Raw genomic sequence first — 22887 nt, forward strand, 5'->3', positions numbered from 1 at the left:
TTTGGGAGTGAAAGGGACAGTTCTCACCCCTCTATGTGCCCTGCTGCCTCTGTTCCTGCAGACGCTGTCCATGCTTCCTACCAGGATTCTGCGGCTGCTGGAGTTCGTGGGGTTTTCAGGGAACAAGGTAACCACCTGCCTTCTGGGACTCCTGACTGGCTCAGGGATGGGGGGCTGCCGGACCTGTGTCAGTGTGCGGCTCTGCTCAAGGCCCAGGCCTCCTTGACTCAGTCATCTCTCCAATCAAACGGGCCAGCGATCCGCACCCAGCCCCCCACATAGGGTGAAGAGGCCCTTAGGGTAAGGGTGGCTGTGAAGGGTCGCTTTGAGCAGCAGCCTGGAGTCATGTTCTCTGAGCGTCACATGTGTCAGGAACCTGGTCCTCCTCCCTTTAGGAGACCTTGGGCAGGTTCTTTTCCTGGGGACCATTTTCTTGCCTGGGAGTTGCCTAAGAGAAGCATCAGGCCTTGAGGGCAGAAGCCAGAGGACTCAAGCATCCAGAGGCTTTGCCAAAGGCAGGACCCTGAGTACTAGGTAGCAAGTCAGGGAGAGCTCCCCAGGGGAGGCAGCCCCTGTGCTGGAGGGAACAGTGGCCTGGGGGTCAGGAGTCCTGGGTCAGTCCAGCCTCATCTCCTCCTCTGGACCTTTTTTGGGTAAAACAAGGGCCTTACTAACTTTTTTAGACTGATCAGTGTTTCTCAAGCTTGAACTTCCTCTGGCCTTTTCCTGATTTTTGCTATATCTGCAGACCTCTATGTTATTATTTATGTATTACTTTTCCCCAAAACGGTGCCTATTTTTTACTTAAGTTTATCTAAAGGAAACACCTAGAACACCCATGTTATTTGGCAGGATAAGAACATAATCCTAGCCGTCAGCTCGTGAAAGCAGGCAGGGCGGCCTGCAAGGCCGTTTTCCCGTGGGCAGAGGTGGCTAGGCCGCGGTGGTGAAGGGGCCCCAGTGCAGGACCCGGGCCTCCCCTGGGTCCCAGGCAGCCGAGGGCCCAGCACGAAAGCCCCCTCCCCCTTGCCTGGAGACCTGCACAGTCTTGGTCCAGGTCCAGGGAAACACCGGCTAGAGGCTCTGAAGGCCCTTCTTAGTTTTTTCTTGAGAAGGCCCTTGAGTCGCGAGAAGGATTTCAGGAGGATGACAGGAGGGACAGGGTGGCCCGCCTGGCGCCGAGCCGCCCTGGCAAGGCCCGAGTGGGCGAATCCGCTGGCTTTATCTTTGTCCTGAAAGCTAAGGAAGCTGTGGAGGGTTCGAGGCAGGGGTGACGGTAGGTCAGATTTGTCCATTAGAAGGAAGGACAATGCCCCAGAGGACAGACTGGGGCAGGGAGCGTGGGCAGGGATACAGGGAGCATGGGGCCTCTCCTTCTCAGCCAGGCTCTGGATCCTTCTCCAGGAAGCCTTCCCAGGTAAGTCTGGTTAGGGTTATCTGTCTCTGCCCCCCAGACCCAGGACTACCCAGGGCCTCAGTCCCCCCCCGTCCCCCACCATGGGGGCGTGCGGCAGGGTCCCCTGCGCCCCCTCAGCCTGTGCGCCTCTCCCCCCAGGACTACGGGCTGCTGCAGCTGGAGGAGGGCGCGTCGGGGCACAGCTTCCGCGCCGTGCTCTGCGTCCTGCTGCTGCTCTGCTACCACACTTTCCTCACCTTCGTGCTCGGTAGGAGGCCCGGGGGAGCGGCCACCCGGCCACCCGCATGCCTGCCCCTCCTCCGCCCGGCCTCAACTGGTGCCGGCCGCCTGCCTCAGTTTCCTCATGGGTGAAGTGGGGGCGGCCGCGCCCGCCCTGTAGGGGAGCGAGGACCCTGCAGGCGGCCCCTGTAGGCGGCCCTGGGGGTCTGGGCCCCAACCCAGCAGGTGTGGGCCTTGGTTATTGAGCCCCTGCCTGGGCGGGCCACCTCCGCACCCTCCCGCCTAACGCCGTCCCCCCCCGCCCCCCCCCCCCCCACCCCCCGGGCCCGGGCGTAGAAGAATCATCCTCCTGTTTCACGGAGAGGAAACGAGGGGCCCCGGGCAGGGTGGTGACGGGAGCCAGTGAGCCAGTGGTGGGACGTGTGTCGTGGCCTCGCCTCCCTCAGGCACCGGCCACGTGAACGTGGAGGAAGCGGAGAAGCTCCTGCAGCCCTACCTGAAGCGGTATCCTAAGGTGAGCCCCGCCCTAGCCCCGCCCTAGCCCCGCCCCCGGAGCCCCGCCCCGCCCCCTTCCAGCGCGCAGCCCCGCCCCTAGCCCCGCCCCCGGAGCCAAGCCCCGCCGCTTGCCCGCGTGTCTTCGCAGGGCGCCATCTTCCTGTTCTTTGCTGGGCGGATTGAAGCCATTAAAGGCAATGTTGACACAGTGAGTGGTGCGGCGCCCCGGGGCCTCCCGGACCACCGAGTGGACGGGCCGGCGGGCACATTCGGGGAGGTGGGAGCCGTTCTGAAGGAGACCGTGTGCTGGGAGGAGGGAGGAGGTGGCGCTTGCGGCGGGCGCGCCGACAGGCAGGTGGAGGCCCCGCGGGATTGCGAGCTGCGGACGCCCAGGTACAGGCACCGTGTGCGCAGCGGCGGGGCCCGCCGGTGAGGTTGGCGCCTTGCTGGGCTCGGGGGCTACCGGAGGTTCAGAGTGCGGCGGCGTCCCCGGGGGGCCTGTGGGCTGGGGTTCCGGGGCCGCGGCGGCAAGACAGATGCCTGGGAGCTCCTGGGGCTCTGGAGGTGGCGCTGAGGCAGACGCCGGTCGCTCTGATGCCAGCCTCTCCCGCCCTTTCATTTTGTGCTCAAAGACTAGCATCCCACCGAGGGGCAGGGGCTGGGCGCAGGGTCTAGGAGTGGCACCCGGTGGGTGGGACAGGAGCGGAGCCAGGACCCCGTCCCCCTGCCCCCCTCCCTCCGTGCCTCGCGGGGTGGGGGGGTGGCGCTGGGGGCTGACTGGCAAGTGCCCGCAGGCCATCCGGCGGTTCGAGGAGTGCTGCGAGGCCCAGCAGCACTGGAAGCAGTTCCACCACATGTGCTACTGGGAGCTGATGTGGTGCTTCACCTACAAGGGCCAGTGGAAGATGGCCTACTTCTATGCGGACCTGCTCAGCAAGGAGAACTCCTGGTCCAAGGTGGGCTGACACCTGGTGCTGGGACACCTGGCCATGAGCCCCAGACCCAGGGCCACACCCCCAACTGAGAGCAGGTGACTCAAGCTGAAATTGAAAGGAAACCCTAAGTTCTAATAGGACTTGGGGTTGGTGGGAACCACAGACCGTGAGGAGCGGGCAAAGTTTAAAACTACAGGGTGTTAGGGTTTTTCATCCCAGGGAACAGAAGCATGCCCAGGTGCCCAGGTGAGCGCCGACCATAGAGCATTGTTCTGGTGAAGGCGGCCACCAGCTACAGGGGTGTGAGGAGCCCTGCGGTGCGGCAGTCCAACTGGGAAACAGTGCTTTCAATTTTAATTCTAATTAGTTCAGATTTAAATTTAAAAAGTCACACAGGGGTAGTGGCCCCGGTACTGGACTATGCAGGTTGAAAACACAAAAGTTTCACAGAACTGAAAAATTCTAGGCTCCACCGATTTCAGATAGGCTGGATCCAGGAATTTCAAATGGTGTCATCATGGCGTGTTCTGCTCTGTGCAGTGCAGGCAGGTTTTCTCCTTGTGACAGACATGGCCATGGACTCACATCTTCCTTTTGGCTTCAGCCACAGTCACACAGTCGAGGCTGCCTGGTCTGGCATAGATCCCATGTCAGTGCTTGGATACAGGGGCAGGAAAACTCCTCAGGGATCAAGGGTAGGAGAGGGGTGGTTCTCCGGGAAAAAATGAGGTGATGTTCCCAGAAGAAGTGTTGGTTGGTGGGGGAGCCATTAAAGAGAAGCCATGAAGGCAAAGTGGAGCAAAGCAGATGCCCAAAGTACGTGAAAACTTCCCCCCTCACGGTGAGTGGTGAGAGGAGTAGCAGCCATTTTCATGGTGAGATAGCCCAGAATTTGAACCAAGACCCAGGATTGGAGAGATTGGCAGGGGCGTCCAGGGCGGTATTGGCAGGTGCGCACAGTGAGTGCCTGGGTGTCGCTGAGTCCCAATTTCTCGCCCCTCCCCCGCCTTTTCAGTACCCTTCCTGGGGCCCAAGCTGCAGGGGAGTTCTTTGGGTTGGGGCAGGCTTCTGCTGAGCTTTTACTGTGGGCCCAGCACTTGCCTCCCTTCCACGCCCAAAGAGGGAGGTCAAGAGAGGGTGTGTGGCTTTCCTGGGCCACGCAGCTGTTGGTGACAGACCCTGGATCTGAAGACCCTTCCTTGTGACTCAAAGGCGTTTGCTTGTCCCTCATCCCATAAGCCCCACTGAGGAGGCCCCTCTTGCCCTGAGACCACCCTGCTGTGGAAGGTGCTCCCTCGGAGGCAGCCCCACGCTGAGTTCATCCCTCTTCACCTCCCACCCCCAGCGGGGCCCACGGCCTCAGGAGACCTGGCTGGGAGCTGGAGCGGCAGCTGGGAAGGGAGGACAGGGTAGCTCACAGCTGCTGGGGCAGGGCCAGGCCTCACAGGTGTCAGGAGGTTTGCCTGTGACTACGCTCTGGCTCTGCTCACTGTGACTTGGAGGTGGTCACCCCCCCATCACCTCTTCAGAAGTGCTTCCTGTGAAGTGGGGGGTATCCCCCAACTCCTGGGGCCTCCTTCAATCCGCCCCTGTAGCACTTGGCCACCGGGTGTTGCCTCAGCGCAGAGCCTTCCGGGCCCAGGACACTGAGGACGTAGTGGGGGTGACGGAAGCCGAGTGCATCCCACGGATTTGGGGAACAGCTGAGAGGCCAGTGTGGCAGAGCAGTGATGGGCGACAGGACGCCAAGGTGGCGCGGAGACATGCCGCTCCTTCCCCGTCGCTCTGTTCAAAAAAGCCCAGGATGGTGCGGAAGTGGCTGGCGGGGCAGGAGCGTGGCAGGAGCGGAGCGGGAGAGGGCAGAGGAGACCAGCAGCTGGTACCAGGGGGCGGGGGTGGGGAGGATGTGCCTGGGGGATGGGTGTCCGAGGAGCGCTGCCTCCTCCGCTGCCCGCAGTCTGGGGTCCAAGCCCCTGAAACCCCCAAACCCGGGGCCCCCTGCAGCTCCGCTCCGGCAAGCAGGCGACCCATACGTCCTTCCGGCCCTGACCGCGTCCCTGGCTCATGGGGAGGGGTCACCCCAGGGCCCTGCAGCTCTTCTGGCCTCTGCTCTCTCAGGCTTTATGCTGCCCGCTTGTCACCTTCTTAGACTCACGTTGGTGCCTCCCTGGCTTTGCTCAGCCTGTTTCTTGTCTGGAAGGTTCCTCCTCAGCTCTCTGAATCTTCCCATTGGGTCTAGTCTGAAGGGGGTGCGTCCCAGAAGCCCTTACTGCCCGGTCCTCCCGCGCCCCCTGGCTGAGCACTGCCCTGCACGCCCTGTAGATGTGGAGCCTCGACCCAAGCCCCTCGTGGGCGGGCTCCCAGCTCAAGTCCTCGGGGCGCCCCGCTGCCTCAGTCTCTGCCCTAGGGCTCGGCTGTGGGGCTGGCCTCGAGAGGTCCGGAGGGTGGGTGGCTTACACGTTGTCTTTGTGCTGTTGCTCTGCCGTGCACAGGCCACCTACATCTACATGAAGGCCGCCTACCTCAGCATGTTTGGAAAGGAGGATTACAAGCCTTTCGGGGATGATGAAGTGGAGTTGTTCAGGTGGGTCCTAGGCCGCAGCCACCCACGGCCACCCTGAGCTGTGGGCGGGGAGGGAGGTGGTGGGCTTCTTAACTCCCCGGGCTCTGAGCCGCGGGACTCTCCCCCAGGATGGCCCCACAGCCTCATGCCCTAGCATCACCCCACCTCCTGCTGCTTGTTCCAGCCCGTTCAGGCTGTTTAGAGTCCCTCCGCCCCATGAAAGTGGTTTGTCAGCATCCTTCCCACTGAGCCTTTCTTCTGGTCAGTGGGATAGATGTGGACACTGAGGTGCAGAGAGGTCCCTCCTGCTGAGTTCCCACCAGCCGGGAGAAGCACTGTAGGGAACCAAATGGAGTCCTACAAGATCACATCTAGCCTCTGCCATTTCTTAGTTGTGTCTCTGTGAGCAATTTCAGCAGCTATGAAATGGGAATAACCACCTATGCCTTGCAGGGTTGTTTTGTGAATCAAATAGAACCTGCAAGTGTCTGGTGTAGGGCCTGGAGCCATGAAATGGCTGCCGTTTTCATTCTTATCTGTACTGCCGTTTGCCTTCTGGCGAAGGGTCTGGGCAGGGCTCAGCCTCAGCAGGCTCACGGTGGATCCTTGGGCCTTCTGGTCAGGAGGGCTGCGCCCAGCTGGGAGCCCTGCGCTTTCCACTAGTGCTGTCACAATCCTAGTGTGTCTCATATACCAAGCGCCTCTACTTCATCTCAGTTCTTCCAGAAAGCCAGGAGGCTAAGTCTCTGGGGGGAGGAAGGATAGGATAATTTTCCCTTTACATTTTGAGTTTCTTGGCTAGAGACTGGCTGAGACACTCCCCAACCCCTAATAAAAGACTAACAGGAGAAAAATAAACCAGAGTTTAGTAACATGTATACTTCCTGTTATACATGGGAGAGACTCAGGAAAACTGAGCAACTGAAATGGCCCAGGCCATTGCCTTAAATACCATCCCTAAAGATAAAAAATGTTTGGGGTGGGGGGAGCCTATTACGGGAGGTTTTCAGGTAAAGCAGGTAAAAGAGGGTAAGGTGCCTCTGCAGATTTAAGTCTCTGCCTTTTCCTTTGAAAAGAGTTTCTGGGGCTTCTCATCTTCTTCCAGACACAGAGGAGACACCCTGATAAATGGGAGGTCTCTTAGAATTGTCTTAGGAAAGCTCAGCTCAAAAACTAATAGAATTAGTTTTTCAGAGCTTTTTCTATATCTGCTGTTTCTTAATCAGCTTAAAATAATCCTTATGCCAAAGAGGCATATTTTGGGGTGACAAATCCTGCTCCCCTTCATATCATCAGATCCAATTCAGAGATGAGAAAACTGGGGCCCAGAGAGATTCCAGTGAATAAGCAAGGGAGATGTTTGGCAAGGAACCTCACAACCAGACCCAGCTGTTTCCTGGGCCTGGAAGGCTCAGGCCTGAGGGTCCCAGCCACACCCAGTGTGTGCAGATCTCAGGGTGGGATGGAGCTGGGTGGGTGAGGCTCCAGATGTGGGAGCTTGCCTAGCTGCATGCATTTTACTCTGCCCGTGGAAACAGCTGAGACGGCCACAACTCACGTGGCAAGTTAAAGGTTTGAGCCGTGTGGTCTTAGGCAGCTCCTTCCCTTCCTCTGGGTGTTAATCTCCCATATGAAACTGGGGTCAGACTTCTGCTGAGCCTTCTGGAAATGAGGCTTGTCTTGGAAGCAAGATAACTAGCAAAGCAGGCCTGCGACGTTTGCTGACATTCTCACCTCTGCCAGCGGGTGTGGAGGAGGCCTCTTACCCAGCCTTAGAAGTGGTCACGTCTGGAGGCAGGGCCTGCGGTGGAAAGCCAGAGCTCCAGGCTATGCTGTAGTCCAACACAGTGCCTCATATAAACTGGGGAAACTGAGGCCCCGAGAGGAGCCAAGCTGGAGAGCCGGCCTCCCTAGGTTTTTCTTCCCCTCATCTCTTTCACAGAGCAGTGCCTGGCCTGAAGCTCAAGATTGCTGGGAAATCTCTACCCACAGAGAAGTTTGCCATCCGGAAGTCCAGACGCTACCTCTCTCCTAAACCAGTCTCTTTGCCAATTCCTGCTCTGGTGGGTTGGAGGGTCTAGACTGTCCCTGCGCTTGTTTGGGATTGTGGGGGTTACTGAAAGCCAGAGATACTGCGAGGGCCAGGGGGAAGTGGGAGGAGAAAGACCTTCATACCTCAGGGCTCTGGAAAGGGTTTCACAGTTTACCTAGCACTGTGAGGGAAGCACACAAATGAGTCTGAGCCAGGCCTTGCCTGATAAAGTACTGCTCTGGTGGCGGTGGGGAGACAGGGAGGCAGGCTTCAGATGCTTCGAGGTGAAAGTGCCCGGGCAAAGGCATCACTCAGCTGTTTACGTTCCCACACATCTGTTTTAGTCCTGCTATATTGTAATGGTTTACACTGTCCCCCTCACTGGACCACATTCCTAAGGCCTGGGACCATGTTCTATTCAACTCTATAATAGCTAACAGTGTTTTTGGGCACGGGCTGTGTTCTTTATACCCATTGCCTCATTTGATCCTCACAACCACCCTGTGTAGATGTTGGTGTATCCCCATTTTACAGATGGGGTAAGAAGGCATAAGAGATAGCAGGAAGATAAAATATCTAAGAAATAGGTAAGATATAAGTAGATGAAATAACTTCTCTAGGTCACACAGCTAGTGACTTGTTAGATTTTAAACCTAGAATGGTTTTAGAGCCCAGATTCTGAATGATGCTAATTCCACTCACGATTTTAGCAGGAATCAGAAGTTTCTAGCTTGTTAAGTCTGTTATTCAAATACTAAGGTAGCCAAAAAAGTAGAAAGGCACTGTTTTTTTCTGGTCCTGGCCCCCCTGTTCACCAACTATGACCTTCGGTAGGGTTCCCCTTCTCTTAATGTAAAATCAGGGGTAATATATACCTTGCCTGTTTCATACAGCAGTATGAGACTTAGCTGATAAAATGTTAAATATTTATAAATAAAAAATTGAATATTAATATAGAATTTATGTATTTCTGAACCAATTTCGAAACTCTTTAAAATGTACAATAAAAAAATAAAACATACAATAAAACTATTATCATATGGGGGATGAAAGGGCAACAAGTGGCTATACCAAAAATTCAGGAGAGAATTTCCCAAACTATAATCTGCAAAATGCTTTTTATGCCTAAAACAGTTTGTGATTAAATATATTTGGGAAAGACCAGCCTAAACAAAGTTGATATACTGTGTGGATCTTTTGGAGCCTTATATGATAATATGTATAGTAAGTCTCCAAGAATAAGCTGAAAATGATTTTTTTTCCCCTAACCTTTTGAGCCACAGACACCTATTTTTTTGCAGGGACATTTGCTACCTTGGGACCATATATACCATTGGAGGAATACTGGTTCTAAACTTAAGTTTCCTCCCTAGAACATAACAAGAACCAAAACTGTAACATCTTTTTAGAACTTTTTGCATACAAATCACTTTCACATCTATGACCTGGTTCCATAGTTTAGGAAATGCTAATGGAATTATAAATGAACATCTAACTTAGTATTCTGATATTCCTGGCAGCCAAAGCCAAGAAAGGTATCAGGATGTGTGTTGCAATTTTCATGATGGCCCTTCAAGCCTAGTGCCTTGGGGGAAGAGAGACAAGGTGATACAGTCTTAAGAGCTATTGGAAATCCTGAAGTGCCCATAGTACCTCCAGTGTAGGTGGAGGTCTGCCAGATGGAGTGGGGAGGACGACTTTCTGGAGAATGTAGGTCATGGCCTGGTCCTCAAAGGATGGGGGGAGAGAGGTCAGGAGAGCATAACACCCAGGGAAGCCATGAGCAGAACAATGAGGATATGTGTCCATCTTAAATCCACGTTAGTGTAAGATGAGACCTCAATAATGAGTGCTGAGGCTCCCTACCGTGACCCCTTAGAGGCCACAACATCATCGGCTGGGCTGAGACTTGTCATAAAAGATTAGAGCCAGAAGGGCCTCTAGTGATCCTCTGATCTGAGCTACGCATTTTACAACTAGGGAAACTGAGACCCTACTGGGGAGGAAACCTTTGGACTGACTTGCTCCCTTGCCCTCAGGAAATGATGTACATTTGGAACGGCTATGCTGTGATCGGGAAGCAGCCAGAACTCACGGACAGGATCCTTGGGATTATCACCAACGCTGAAGAGATGCTGGAGAAGGGCCCAGGTGACCACCCCCGGGCCCTTGAACCTGCCAGGCTGAGTCACATCACAGGTCTTTACAGTTAGAGGTTCCCTCTACCAAAAATGTCCTTCTCTACCCTGGTTAATGGTCCTTTGCCTTTCTAGACTGAGTTTCAGTGGCATTTCTCCTTGTTGTCCCTTGTCCCCCAGGTAGGGTTAAGGCCTCCTCCCACAGCCCCTGGGCTCCCATGTCAATCCTGATCTCACTACATTGTCACTGTGTCAGTATCTGTTTTTCCTTCCCAGTTATGAGCTTCCTGAGGACAGTGACCATGGGTCAGTTACCACTCTGTCCCCAGGGCCCAGCAGAATAGGAGCTCTGCGAGTAACTGTCGCAGAAATAAATGAGCCTGCCTTCTTCCCTCACCCCCCTATTCTCAGAGAATGAGTACTCAGTGGATGATGAGTGCTTGGTGAAGTTGCTGAAAGGCCTCTGCCTGAAATACCTGGGCCGTGTCCAGGAAGCTGAGGAGAATTTCAGGAGCATCTCTTCCAAGTAAGTGCCTAGGTGTCTGCTCCCAGCCTGGGTGGCCGGCCTACTGCTGGGCCCGGGTCTCCTGGATAGAACTGCCTGGGTTCTCCTCCCTCACGCGCGCTCCAGTGCTTGACCCTAGCCCACCCCCCTCACTGCACTTGTACTAGTGTCTGTTCTACGCCAGGGTCCTTACTGGGCAAGATCATCCAGATCCCATTCCCTGGGGCCACCAGCCCGGCCAACCACAGGAGTCCAACAGTGAAGTTTCAGGGGAATGGTGCCCCCTAGAGTATGTAACTCAACTCTGCCCTTGAGGAGCATAAGCATTATAGGCAGAAGCTACAGGAACTCCATCTGGTATGATCAAGACTGTGCTTGAGGCAAGCAGTGCCCTGAGGAGGGACCTAAACATACTGCGAGATAAGGCTTCCCAGGGAGGCCATCTCAACTGGGAAGTTTATTAGGCAGAGAAAGGAAAGCAGGAGTTTTGAGTAGGTACCTGGGCACAGGGAAAACACGGAAGGTCAGGGTAACAGTGATTAAGTCCTTCCCTGCCTGGGTGAAGTTACAGAGGAACAGGACAGGGTTACAGAGGAAGTAAGGGGGACTAGATGGAGAAGGGATGGATGTTTTGTTTATATGGCCGAACTTTATCCTGTAGACAGAAGATCCGAGAAGAATACTGCACAGGGCAGATTTGGGTTTTAAAAGGTGACCTCTGGGGCAGCTTGGAGGATGGGTCAGAAGAGCCAGCCTGGAGACAGGAGACTTCCTAATTTCGTAAACCATTTCCCCTGGACCAAGGGGGTCGGGGACAAAGGTGGGCATGGGCAAAGGACAGGCACAAGCCAGAAGTTGTTGGGGCCCTAGGTGCAGAGGACTGGAAAGCCCTGCTGGCGATCATAAACCTTTCTACGGCTGTGTGAGAGTCCTCCCCAACTAGGCTTCATTGTCAGGGAGCTGCACATGAGGGCCCGGATCAGATCTTTCCACGCGGAGAGGGCTCAGGACGAACCCGAAGGATATCCAAGAGCAGGGCCTGTAAGCCATGTCCTCTGTCCTGCAGTGAAAAGAAGATTAAATATGACCACTACTTGATCCCAAACGCCCTGCTGGAGCTGGCCCTACTGTTTATGGAGCAAGGCAGAAATGAAGAGGCTGTCAAACTCTTGGAAACTGCCAAGTAAGGCGTGGGTAGCACTGGTCTCTCCTTTGTTCCCCCCGAGCTCAGGAGACAGGAGCAGAGGCAGCAGGGAGGGTGCTGGTAAGGGCATTATGGGAGTCCAGAGGCCAGGCCTGGTCCCTGGGAACCCTGCAAGGATCGGGATCCCAGAAATAGGGAATGAATTACCCAGGGTCTCACCACAGGCCCAACTGCAGAGCTAGTAGAAGACCCAGGTCTGCCACCTTCTGGCCCCATGGATTTCTCTCTTAAAATCATTCTGTCAGGCCTGGGGACTCAGCAGGAGTGGAGTAGTTCAAGGGTACCTACCAGGGTGAGGGCACTGTGTGGGATCTGTGAGTCCACACTGGGCAGGGCCCACCTCTTCGGACAGAGAGCCTCCTTGGTCTGGCAGCCTCCTGCAGCTCAGACTGAAGGAAGAACACTTCCCAGGGCAGCCTTACAGGTCTGATTCTTTGCTTTTTTCCAGGCAAAACTACAAGAATTACTCCATGGAGTCAAGGACACATTTTAGAATCCAGGCAGCCGTACTCCAAGCCAAGTCTTCCCTAGAGAATGGCACCAGATCCACGGGCTCAGTGTCTTTGTAGTTTTATGCAGCACTCCCTCCCGGGCTGGAAGACAGAGACACGGACAGAGCTCCTGGAAACATTTCAAAAAGATCCCCCCACCCCCCGCCCTGCCTTTGGGGCCCACCGGTGCTCCAGTGGGACAGCGCGACATAGGTATCCACGCCGAAGGGAAGCCAGCATTCTCACCAATGCGGCCAAGGGCCTTCAAGGAGAGTGGGTGGGGCCCTCGGCCTGCCCTGTCACACATACGGGTACTTGTTTTTCACTGTGATGTTTAAGAGAATGTATGAACAGTTTACATTTTCATTAGAAATATATTAATGGGATCACAGTTGGCTTAAAAAAAAACTGTAAATCTTTGTTTCAACCCATACTGATCTGAAGGTAAATCTATAGATGATGCTTTTTCAAAATTCAGCAGTGTCTCAGCTTCCAAGGCCAAAGACCCCATCAAGGCTTCTGAGTGCTGGGCAAGAGGTTGCACAGGCACCCACACCTTACTTCTTACACTTCATTTTCACTCCCTTAGTAACTTTCTAATTAAAAAAAAAAAAATCAGATGAGTATTATTTCACTAAAAAGACCTGTGAGTCTATCTACAGGAAAAAAAATCAATCTTCATTAATAAGGATTGAGAGTTGCTGAGGCCTGACGGAACGGGAGCTTTCTGGCTCTTTCTGCACCAAAGCCAAGACGTCGTGGGGGAGGGTCTCCACACCAGTCTGCTTCCTCACTGTGCCCACGTGAACCAGCTGGGAATAAGTCACAAAACAAAAATCATCTGTGCTTTACTATGAGGTACATTTATTTCCTGACAGCATTTTTCTTAGAATGGTTATATTCTTGGCCTGTTGTGTATGTTTTAGATTTTTCAGTTAAGAGAAAAGATATTTAAGTAATAAAACTTACACACTTAAGAAATCACGCAACATCTATTTCAGTAGAGTATGTGTTGCTTGAATTCTTGGGCAAGGCAGAGTCTGGATCAGAAGCCATATGGCCCAGGTATGTTTTATTTAGACAACATGATGCCTTAAATGTTTTAAAATAAGTTACTGACATTTAAAAGATGGGGAGATCGCAACAAATCTGGATTCTGGCCTCTTATTTAAAAAAAAAATCCAACCTGGCAACATCCCTATAGAACAAGGCAACAATCAGAGCTGAGTAGAGGCTGCTTTAAACTCCCATATTCTCCTTCTGGGCTCTCAAAGCATCTGAATTTGCAAGCTCCAGGGCTGTTACAGTGAGAGCTCCAGTTCAGTGACCATATGCCCAGCTAAGGACCGCATACTTCAACTTCACCATTTCCCTGGAGGAAGAAAATCATGTACACAGTAAAAATACTCATCTGTGAAATGTGTCTCCTCAGAGATGAATGCAATTTCTGTAAGGGAAGAACCACAGACAACTTCCTAATCTTCTGGAATTGCTGGACTTTTAGCCAACACCTATGAACATCTGCCATGGGCTGGGGAGGTTAATCTATTAACACAGGCAAGCAGCCTTCTGTGACTAATACCGAATGAAGTCATAGGTTTTAAGTAAAGCAAACTCTCATTAGGAAAACAAAACCCTCATTCAAGATCGTTTTGCACTTAGTACTGTCAGAGCAGAAATGCTATGAAAAAAAATTTCTCATTTTGTTAGATCTAAACACAGAATGCTCGCCACCAAGAGCAAGCCCTTTGCAAGCTTGCTCTCCAGGGCAGCCTGAGCCTAGGTTGTCAGGCAGGGAGGGTGACAGGAGTGACTAGAACCAGGCTACTGGAGGAGTGTGGCCTTTCATGGTTCTTTCACATACAGGAACGCTAGTACCTACCGCTGCAGATAGATAACAGAGCGCTGGTCACAGGATACCAAGCACAGTTTGTAAAATTGCAGTTAACAAAAAACTTAAACATTCATTTTAGGCACTTAAAAAAAATGTATGCCAGGATGGTTTCCTTGTCAATGTTATTACCGATTTCCCGCTGGGCTTCATTAATGAGCCAAGGTCACCTGACCTCTGTCTGCTGCTGTGGCCACAGTCTGGCTGGTAAGAGAAGTTAGTGGGTTTGGGCTCCTTTATGCCACCTGTGGCTGGAGACAGTCTATTAAAAACATGTTTATGAAGTTGGGTGAAAATGTCAGGTGTCTACCACCATTATCTTTGTTCAGAAACTTTGAAAGTGAATATTCTGTCCTGGGCTGCTTCTATCTCCTTTGAGCCACTTCTAGTTGTTACGTCTCTAATAGTGCAGAGTTTCTAGCACATGTACCTGGGAGAGGCAGCTAGCTTCCAGGTGGAGAATTCTGGCCTCGAAGTAAGGAGACCTGAATTCGAGTCCCCACTTTGTTACTAATTTTCAGAGTGACCTTGGAAAAGTCATGGACTCTCAAAAGATTAGTAATTTGCACTAGATTAAGGCTCTTTCCTGCTGTCAATGGTTCTGAGTGTGACTCTGGTCCCATATGTTTCTGGATTTTCACATCCAAAATGAGGTAAGGCTATGTACCTCCCTACCTGTTGCCAAAGCCTGGTATCCCTAAGCAACTCTGCGGGAAACGGCAGGCTTTCTCGTGGGCCTCGACAGTAGCCCAGCATGGGAGAGCCAACATCTTCATTTGGGGAAAGGCTAAATCCTGATACATGGAGGAGCTCCGCTGTTCAGAAGCAGTGACTACATAACACGATCTACACAGGCCCTGGCCATGGAAAGTCTACCTCCGCCTCTCATGGGCACGGGCCTCGGACTGGTAGGGTGGCTTCCAGCACTGTGCTGGCCCCTATCAGCTCTCCCGTGTGTTGGCAGGATTCCCAACTCCTTATCTCAAGTCAGAATGGGAGTGCTTCCCAGACAGCTTTCGTCATTCGTGGCAGAAAGTCATAACCTGACAGCAAAGCCGGGACCCTAAAAGGCCAATGCCAACACAAGACTTGGCTGAGACCCAGGTGGAGGAGTTCCAGCAACTGAATGGCACCAGGAGGTTTTCAGAAAGCCTCAGCCGGCTGAGTGCTAGAATCATGAAGGAAAAAAAAAATCAGACTTTTCTCTGGAGTTACTCCCAAGTTTGTTTATTCTAAGATGCTGAGGACAAGACAGTCTTTTTCTTTGCTTCAATTGAAAGCCTAACAACTGTTTCCTTAAGTTAGCACCATCATACTAATTCACTAATAAATGAGAGGTGCTTGGATTCTGAAAACCAAGCAAAAATGGGAACTTCTCATACACACATACCTCAGATGTAGCTTTCCAAGGTTGGAAAATGCTTTTTTGCTTAGGTTAGCACAGCTCTTGAAATCTAGTACAAAGTTCATCACTGCTGAACAGGTTAAGTCCACAAACAAGGAACCCCATTTGGCAGCTTGAAAGATCCATTTCCAAATGAGCAATGTATGAATTGCTTTTACTCTATAAAGTGACAGAATAGAAGAGCCGTTCCCTTGGGAGGACAGTTACTAAAGGTTGCTATGGACTTCTACAAGCTGACATTCGAGTTTAATCAGACACATCACAGGTAACACCTCACTAATGACTGGATTGGGTTTTATTTTTCCTCATATCTTTAGCAAATTGTTCAGAACACCAGATTCCATATGCTCTGGGTGTTTTGAAAAATAATGGCTAATAGTAAGTGCTCGCTATTTACCTGTTGCTAGTGTAAGCACTTTACATGTCATTCTCATAACCACTCTATGAAGTAGGGACTAACACACATGAGAAATGGAGACAAAGGGTAAAGAACTTGCCTAAGATCACACAGCTATCATGCAGCAGAGATTTAAAGCTGGGCACCTGAATTCTAAAGCCACACTTTGCTGAACTGCTGGTAAAATTATCAACTTAAAGTTGAATCTGACTTATACTGACCTCTGGGCCACTACTGCGGATGGGAAAGGTGCTGGCTAATAGCTCACACAGCAGAAATCCTGTGGCATGGCTCTGGAACTGGCAGATGTGACCTATTTCCACACCTCCAGAATGGACCATGCTGGAGGCCAATCTCAGTCTGAAAGCATGATCCTGGCTTCCCGATTCACACGTTGTCCAAGACTTGCCTTTGGATCCTAAATGGCGAGGGGAACCATTCGGAGGCCTTCCCCAGGAAGCTGGGCTCATTACTTTTTGCAAAGCAACCGAATCTCACAGGGTTCACCACTAGGACCAGACTCTGGAGGTAATCTCTCAGCTACCTTGTTTCAACTTTTCTCAGGGCCAAGAAATCCGGAGTCGACAAGCACTGATGCTGCTCCTCCTTTGATCAGGATCAGTTTTAGATGCTTCGAGTCTATACCTTGATAATGCTGCTTCATTCATATGCAGAGAAAAAAAAAACTTTCTGTGGAGGCATTTAAAGAAGACAGTCTTCCAGTGGAAAGTAATTTTTCTCAAGAAAAAAAATGTAAAAGAAAGTTCTCTCTCCTGAAGTTGTCTTAAAAACTTTATGAAAACAGTAAATGGTTTTAGTTGATCAACAACATTAAACAGGTGGATCCAGCTGTTGCTCTGACCAAACACTATTGCACAGAGTGCTAACATGGACAAGAACAATGTGGACAATTAAAACAGAGATAAATCCAAATCCCTTTTGTACAGTTTTGCTGAAGCCCCTAACAAAATTTTATGGATTAGGAAATGGGTTGTAAAGGGACTCATGGATTCTGTTTCCAAGCTAAAGAGCAAGGAAATAGCCAAAATAGAAAAGCAATACTCATACCTGGACAATCAACCTCTGAATCAAGGAGCACCCAGTCATGCTGTTATTTTTTAAACTACCACTATGTAATTTATAAAATTATAAATTTATAAACTGGGTAGAATTAACTGGGCTAATCTTTTTTGTGTGGGATGTTTTAGATCCACAGGCTCTCAGAAAACAAATTACAAAGTATATTTAAAAATTAACATTGCCAAAATACATGTGCCTCATCCATTTATTAATGAATGTCTGTCATTTTAACATAACCTTAATGTGTTGTAATTTAGCTCTTTTCTGAGAAGAAAAAAAGGTATTTCTCTCTAGTAAAAATACTTTATGTGCAGAGCTAATTAATAGCCAATTTAAGTTGGTTTTAACTTTCCCTAAATACATAGAATTAACTTCATATATCTTTCAAACCACTTAGAAAAAGTACTATTTTTAAGATGTTTATATTATACAATCAAACGTTTACCGTTACTCTATTAAATCTTTGTTTCATTTGAATTACCACACACGAAAGCCATAAATCTGGATTGTATTAAATCACTGCCTAGCCATAGGCAAATACATGTTTTCATCCACAAAACTGAGAAAAAAATTCTTTCAGAGACCACTTGTAATGGCTCTCAGGAAAACCTCATCTAATAATAGGTCAATCAGTAATTATATTCAATAACAAGCTTTATTAATGAGCACCTAAAGATGTTTTGTGTATATCTTTAAGGAAAACAACGTCTTTAAAGATGAATGGGGGATCCCTGGGTGGCTCAGTGGTTTCGCGCCTGCCTTTGGCCCAGGGCGCGATCCTGGAGTCCCGGGATCGAGTCCCGCGTCGGGCTCCCGGCATGGAGCCTGCTTCTCCCTCTGCCTATGTCTCTGCCTCTCTCTCTCTCTCTGTCTATCATAAATAAATAAATAAATAAAATAAATAAATCTTTAAAAAAAAATAAAGAGATGAATGGGCAGATCCCATCTTAACAGGTAGGCTAGCCTATAATTAGATCATTCCTGAAGAGAGCAGGAACACAGCACAGCCTTCATGAATAGAAGAGGCATGAAACTGATGCAAACGAGACCTCAATGGCCAAATATTTAGGAATGGAGACTAGGAGGGAAGAAATTAGAAGGAATTCAGCTAAGTTCTCAAAGAATTAATAAAAAACACAGTCAGGAAAAGCCAGCTCAGGATGCTGACGGCTCTTCTGCCCATACTTCCCATGATGGAGCTACATTGAAAGGCTTGTATCTTAGGGACGCATAGCGCAGTGTAGCATTAGAGCAGGGGAGCTGTGGAGAGGGTACAGGATGGATTATAAACTAGCTTCTCTTTCATCCACCCAGGAAAAGACCACATGATCTTTACAATCAGTGAGTAAATTTAAAAGTACTTGAGATACTACCCAATCCAACTGTTCTCATTGTTCACTAATTTCAAAATTAAAGGCTTCTGAAATTAGCTGAGGCTACTACAGTGGCAGCAGTGCAATCGGCTGGCTCTGAGACAATGCTAGGCGATGCCTTTGAGTGGAGGTAACCACCAAACTGCTTACATTTCTGAATCATGCCAAAGAAACTTACCTTCTTCACTGCTTACCATTTCAGTCTCAGAAATCTAGGCAGGTCTGCTTTTGACTATTATTCCTTTGTAAAATATGTGCTTCCTTATGACCAGGCTTTGTGTGCAAAGAAGGTTAGCCCAATGCTCACCGTACTCTGTAAAATCATACGGGCTTATTGTAGGGGACACCAACAGGAGGAATCTTTTCCTGGTTTAAGACATTCTCTATAAAGAACACTCAGAATTGAAAAGGTTTTTGTGAACCGAAGTATTTCAACTAACTGCTAGGTTTACACTTAAGATTTCTTTTACTTTTTCCTGGTCAGGCTTTTCAGACATTTCAAATCCTATAGCCAACCTTGGATGCCTAAATCGAAATGTTGCACCTATTATTTGGCTTCAGAAAATCTAAAGCTATCAAGCTTCTAAATCTATGATTAGATGGTATTAAATGCCACATAAAAAATACTTCCCAAGTTTATAATCTTAGAGATTAACTTTATACACCATTTAAAAGAAAGGATTAGATAATTTGGGGAATATTCTTACATAAACAACTCTAACTGTAGCCCTTTACAACTGTATTATAACTTTATTTAACTTAGTAAAAGCCAAAATTGATAGTTCTTAACATGGTGTATGGAAATTAAAATTAAAGAATACAAAGTACCTTAAATTTTTTTTTCAGCTCAATTCTAGTTCCTTCACTATTACTGCCAAACTTCTGTGAAAGAAGCCTTGCAATAAAGACTAACAGCAACATTAGTTTTTAAAAGTTCACTTACCAATTTTAACAATCTAGAAAAAAGAAAAGTTAGACATGTATAAGTAGAAAACACAAGGATAAAAAAAGTAATATCTATGAAAATATTGCACAACTTCAGGTGTTTCCTCCAAATTTGCTTTATGTAATTGAGTGGATATAAATTAATGAACAAAAACTTAAGCAAGATACATGTAACAATTTAACAGAACCTGATAATCTAATTTTCAGTTTTTCTCAAATTCATCTTTAAGTCTTTCCATCATGGGGCTCATAAAATTAACCAACATATGGATACTACAGTCTAGTGTCAAATCTTTAAGTATTTATGACATACTGAATTCCTCTACAATGCAATTATGAAGAACCCTCAAGATACTTGTGTTTTGTATGTAGAAAAGTGTTAGAGTCAAATATTCAACTCAATATTAAATAAACATTTCTGATGTTAGATTGAGATTGCTTCTCCTTTTGCTAATGAATGATACTTAGCTGTAATATCACTGAGCTGAACAAATAAGTCACCTCTGAGTACATAAGGAAAAATAAACACATGCTAAATGGATAAAACATTACAAACTACATCTTTACTAAACCATCTATACCTCTAACACCTCTAACACTTCAGAAGCTTAGAGATTCAGAGTGTTCTTACATTAACTGCAAGAAAGATAAAGGAGAAATTCCCTCTTTGAGATCACAACTATGAAGTCATATGGTTATACAAATTCTGCGTTTGTGTGCAAAACATGAATACGTTTATCTTAATTCTCCCTGCTTAGACTTGTCAGCCAGCAGGACTTTCCTTTCAAAGAAACAGACTGAGATGTGTTTTATATAACTTCAATAACCTCAGCACTACAATAATAAGAGATGCAGTATCCTTTTGCTATGGTTCAAGACAATAAGGGAAGGAGGTCGCAAGAAAGAATAAATCAAAACTGTTAGAGCTGAGCAACTTTTCTCATTCTCACCATGGTGCCACTTTCATTTTACATAAGCATGGTGGCATAATTCAAGCTCCATAAATCAGAAATCTTAATATTTAAAATTTACCTTGACTTTTAATTATTACCATATTAACAACCAAAGTAATTAGATAAAACACACAGGAAAGGGTAACAGTAAACCCCACTTTACTAGAGTTGGTTTCTTGACATTAACTCAGTGTTTATAGAAAAGGGATAGTGCATCTCAGTTTGCTCACAAGCTAGGAGATCACTTTGAATTCTGCATTTCCTAACTGCAAACAGATATAGCACTTATAACAGGTTATAAATAAACTGGTTTTCAAGCATAGAGCCAGCCCCAACGATAATAATACACTATTTAAAAAGACCTAAGGCAATGAATTCCATTTCCAATGGAAAAAAAGAACTGTGCAAACAAGCTTAAAACTACTTTTTTTTTTGTGCCAGTGTTATAAAATGTAGCTTTTAATAAAACCTTGACCCAAATGCCAGCAACTTCAGAAAAGAATTTGGGTGGGGGGGAAAAAGAGAGTTATTTCATTTAGGAAAAACAACCACTATCTTTTTCCTAATCTTCAACACACACAATTTAAACATATACAGCTGCTGTAACACTTTACACAATTCCTATGTACTGGAGCATAACAAGATCTAAATACAATTATATTTTTAAACACTGGGTCAAGGCTTTACATAAAAATACCATCCTACTTTTCCCCCTAAGTTCCTAAAATATCACATATTTTTTCCCCAACATCTGCAGCCATTCAGGAATTTTTAGGAAACTTTTGTGCATGATCTTAATTCCTAATCCCTGACTCTTTGGGCTCAGTGACAAAAGATCAAAACCACCAAAAAATGATGGTTCACTTGAAGTCAGACCAGAGACCCTGGCTCAATTAGTCTCGTAGGACGAAAGCAGTGCTGCATCAACTGGCTCCATGCAAGAGGGGCACGTGAAGGATCTCATCAACCAGTCATCTATACAGTCCAGGTGATAGATGTGCATGCACGGCAGAAATCGGATTGGGTCCCCATAAACAAAGTCCATCATACAGATAACACACCTGTTGGGGGTGAGGGAGAGAGAAATCAGAAAGCATTTTTCAGAGAAGTGATGTATCTAGAATACTCTTTAAAATCCTATTACAAAGACTGTTAATCCGAACAGATGAAAATGGCTTGCCTGTCATCCTACCAAAGCATGCAAACTGATTTTTCCTAATAAGCATTAATCCATTAGCAATCTCTCATTTTGATCCGCTGGAAATTCATGGGAGTTTGAGAGCTATCAACAGAGCAAAGAGAAATGGACCACGTGGGGATCAGGTCCATTCCTAGAACTGCACTTGTAAAATAGCTACATATTATACAAGACACCCAAAGAATGTGATGCTTCAGGTAGGAAGCCATCAGATCAACTCTGTTAACATGAACTCAGTTTTTAATGTACACCCAGGAGTAAGACAGTTTTCATTTTAATAACTATGTTAAAAACCATCACTAATTTTAGCCTACTTAACTGAGCTGCTGTAGCTAAAGATCTCTTCATTAACCCTAGTTTCAGATTCACGGCATTTTTTCCTACAGGTTTAAGAAGGAACCCAGTGCTGTAGGATTTCAGAAGTCCGTATTCAAGACAGGTTCTTAAGTACTAGCACTAAATCGTGCTATGAGTCAAAACAACTAAGCATCAACATAGTAGAGTATGTCTTTGTTGGCAAGATCATTCTCAACCCATAAGAAGTACTCATTAGGGATTCTCAGACAGTAATGAGATCTGAGGACAAAAACTTCCCAGAAGTAAAATTTGATATTCAACTCATCAGGCTTAATAAAATTATTCCTCAAATTAAAAAAGGATTTAAGATTTTCCTCATTGTCACTAAAACTCCTTAACAATTTTAATACTGCATAATCTACCAAAGTTTTCCTATGCCACGATTAACTATACTTCTACTCTTAAGTAAAACCATGGTGAATATCTTTGTATATAAAGCACTAGGAGTTGGACTGAGGTACACACTTTAGGACAGATCTCTAGAGCTGACGGTCTCAAACAGTATAGATCTGAGAAGGTCCTTGACATATTGCCAAATTGCTTTCCTAACTGACAAGGCCACCAGCACAATCACACATGAATCATTTTAACTGACATCAACTGTCATCCAAGTGGACACAGACAACATATAATATGGTCAGAATTCACACCATTTCTTAGCTATCTTTTTACCGAAAATTCTTAATTACTGTAACTCAACATTCTCTTGCATGAAATGATTATCTTAAATATCTAACTTCTAAAATCCAGGAGATTATTTTTCAAAAGCAAAATTCTGGAGATGGACCTTTGAAACATGTATAAATTAAAACTTACTCCCGGATCTTTTTTTCTGATCCATCCCTTCCAGGGTCATAAACTCCTTTAGGCAGATGTTGTATAAGGCCTATTCTTTGAGCTATCCTGATTTGTTCCTCTTCAGTCAGCTGAGTTGCTAGGCGAGTCTGACTTGGTGTTGGATGATAGACTGGAACTGGAACTTGTTCCTAAATTTTAAAACACAGAGAAAATGATTATTTTTTAAACATCTGTTTTTTGGGGGTAATGTTTTTCTTGTTTCTTATTTTTTGGCTTAGTGGGTAGGAGGGGACCTTGGAGAGGCAGGAGATTGTTTTACTCTGCCTTAACTTTAGCATATTTGACCAACTTTTCAAAGATAAAATCTTTACTGAAAAACTCGCATTTTGTGTTGGAATATTGTGAAGTATTTCCACATGAAGGCTACATAACTAATATCATTCTTGATGTGCAAATAAATATATTTATTTGTACAACAGGAACAATACACA

General features: G+C 47.6%; 2 protein-coding genes and 1 long non-coding RNA gene across 12 annotated transcripts in view; 1 reads left to right on the forward strand and 2 right to left on the reverse strand.

The window, feature by feature from the left end:
- Positions 1–17446, forward strand: part of TTC39A (tetratricopeptide repeat domain 39A) — a 40396-nt gene extending 22950 nt beyond the window's left edge. For 7 of the 10 annotated variants that reach the window (XM_072724013.1, XM_072724011.1, XM_072724018.1 and 4 more), the window contains 11 exons: positions 62–127; positions 1556–1664; positions 2083–2150; positions 2280–2339; positions 2926–3087; positions 5559–5650; positions 7572–7692; positions 9701–9812; positions 10211–10325; positions 11371–11487; positions 11957–17446. In XM_072724013.1, the coding sequence (XP_072580114.1) occupies positions 62–127; positions 1556–1664; positions 2083–2150; positions 2280–2339; positions 2926–3087; positions 5559–5650; positions 7572–7692; positions 9701–9812; positions 10211–10325; positions 11371–11487; positions 11957–12077 (1143 nt within the window). In that variant the 3' untranslated portion in view covers positions 12078–17446. The remainder of the gene's footprint in view (positions 1–61; positions 128–1555; positions 1665–2082; positions 2151–2279; positions 2340–2925; positions 3088–5558; positions 5651–7571; positions 7693–9700; positions 9813–10210; positions 10326–11370; positions 11488–11956) is intronic. The other 3 variants (XR_011994797.1, XR_011994798.1, XM_072724019.1) reach the window with 2 other exon arrangements.
- Positions 10742–12101, reverse strand: LOC140594193 (uncharacterized). Its single transcript, XR_011994799.1, has 2 exons — positions 11797–12101; positions 10742–11364 (listed from the first exon to the last, which is right to left on the reverse strand). It is a non-coding gene; the product is annotated as an uncharacterized lncRNA (long non-coding RNA).
- A 1744-nt stretch (positions 17447–19190) lies between the features above and the next one.
- The window catches only part of RNF11 (ring finger protein 11), a 38006-nt gene continuing 34309 nt past the window's right edge, over positions 19191–22887 (reverse strand). Inside the window, exons 2-3 of the mRNA XM_025991858.2 lie at positions 22415–22584; positions 19191–21104 (exon numbers count right to left, since the gene is read on the reverse strand). Of these exons, the coding sequence (XP_025847643.1) occupies positions 20933–21104; positions 22415–22584 (342 nt within the window). The 3' untranslated portion in view covers positions 19191–20932. The remainder of the gene's footprint in view (positions 21105–22414; positions 22585–22887) is intronic.

This window comes from Vulpes vulpes, chromosome 10, assembly GCF_048418805.1.
Source record: "Vulpes vulpes isolate BD-2025 chromosome 10, VulVul3, whole genome shotgun sequence".
NCBI lineage: Eukaryota > Metazoa > Chordata > Mammalia > Carnivora > Canidae > Vulpes > Vulpes vulpes.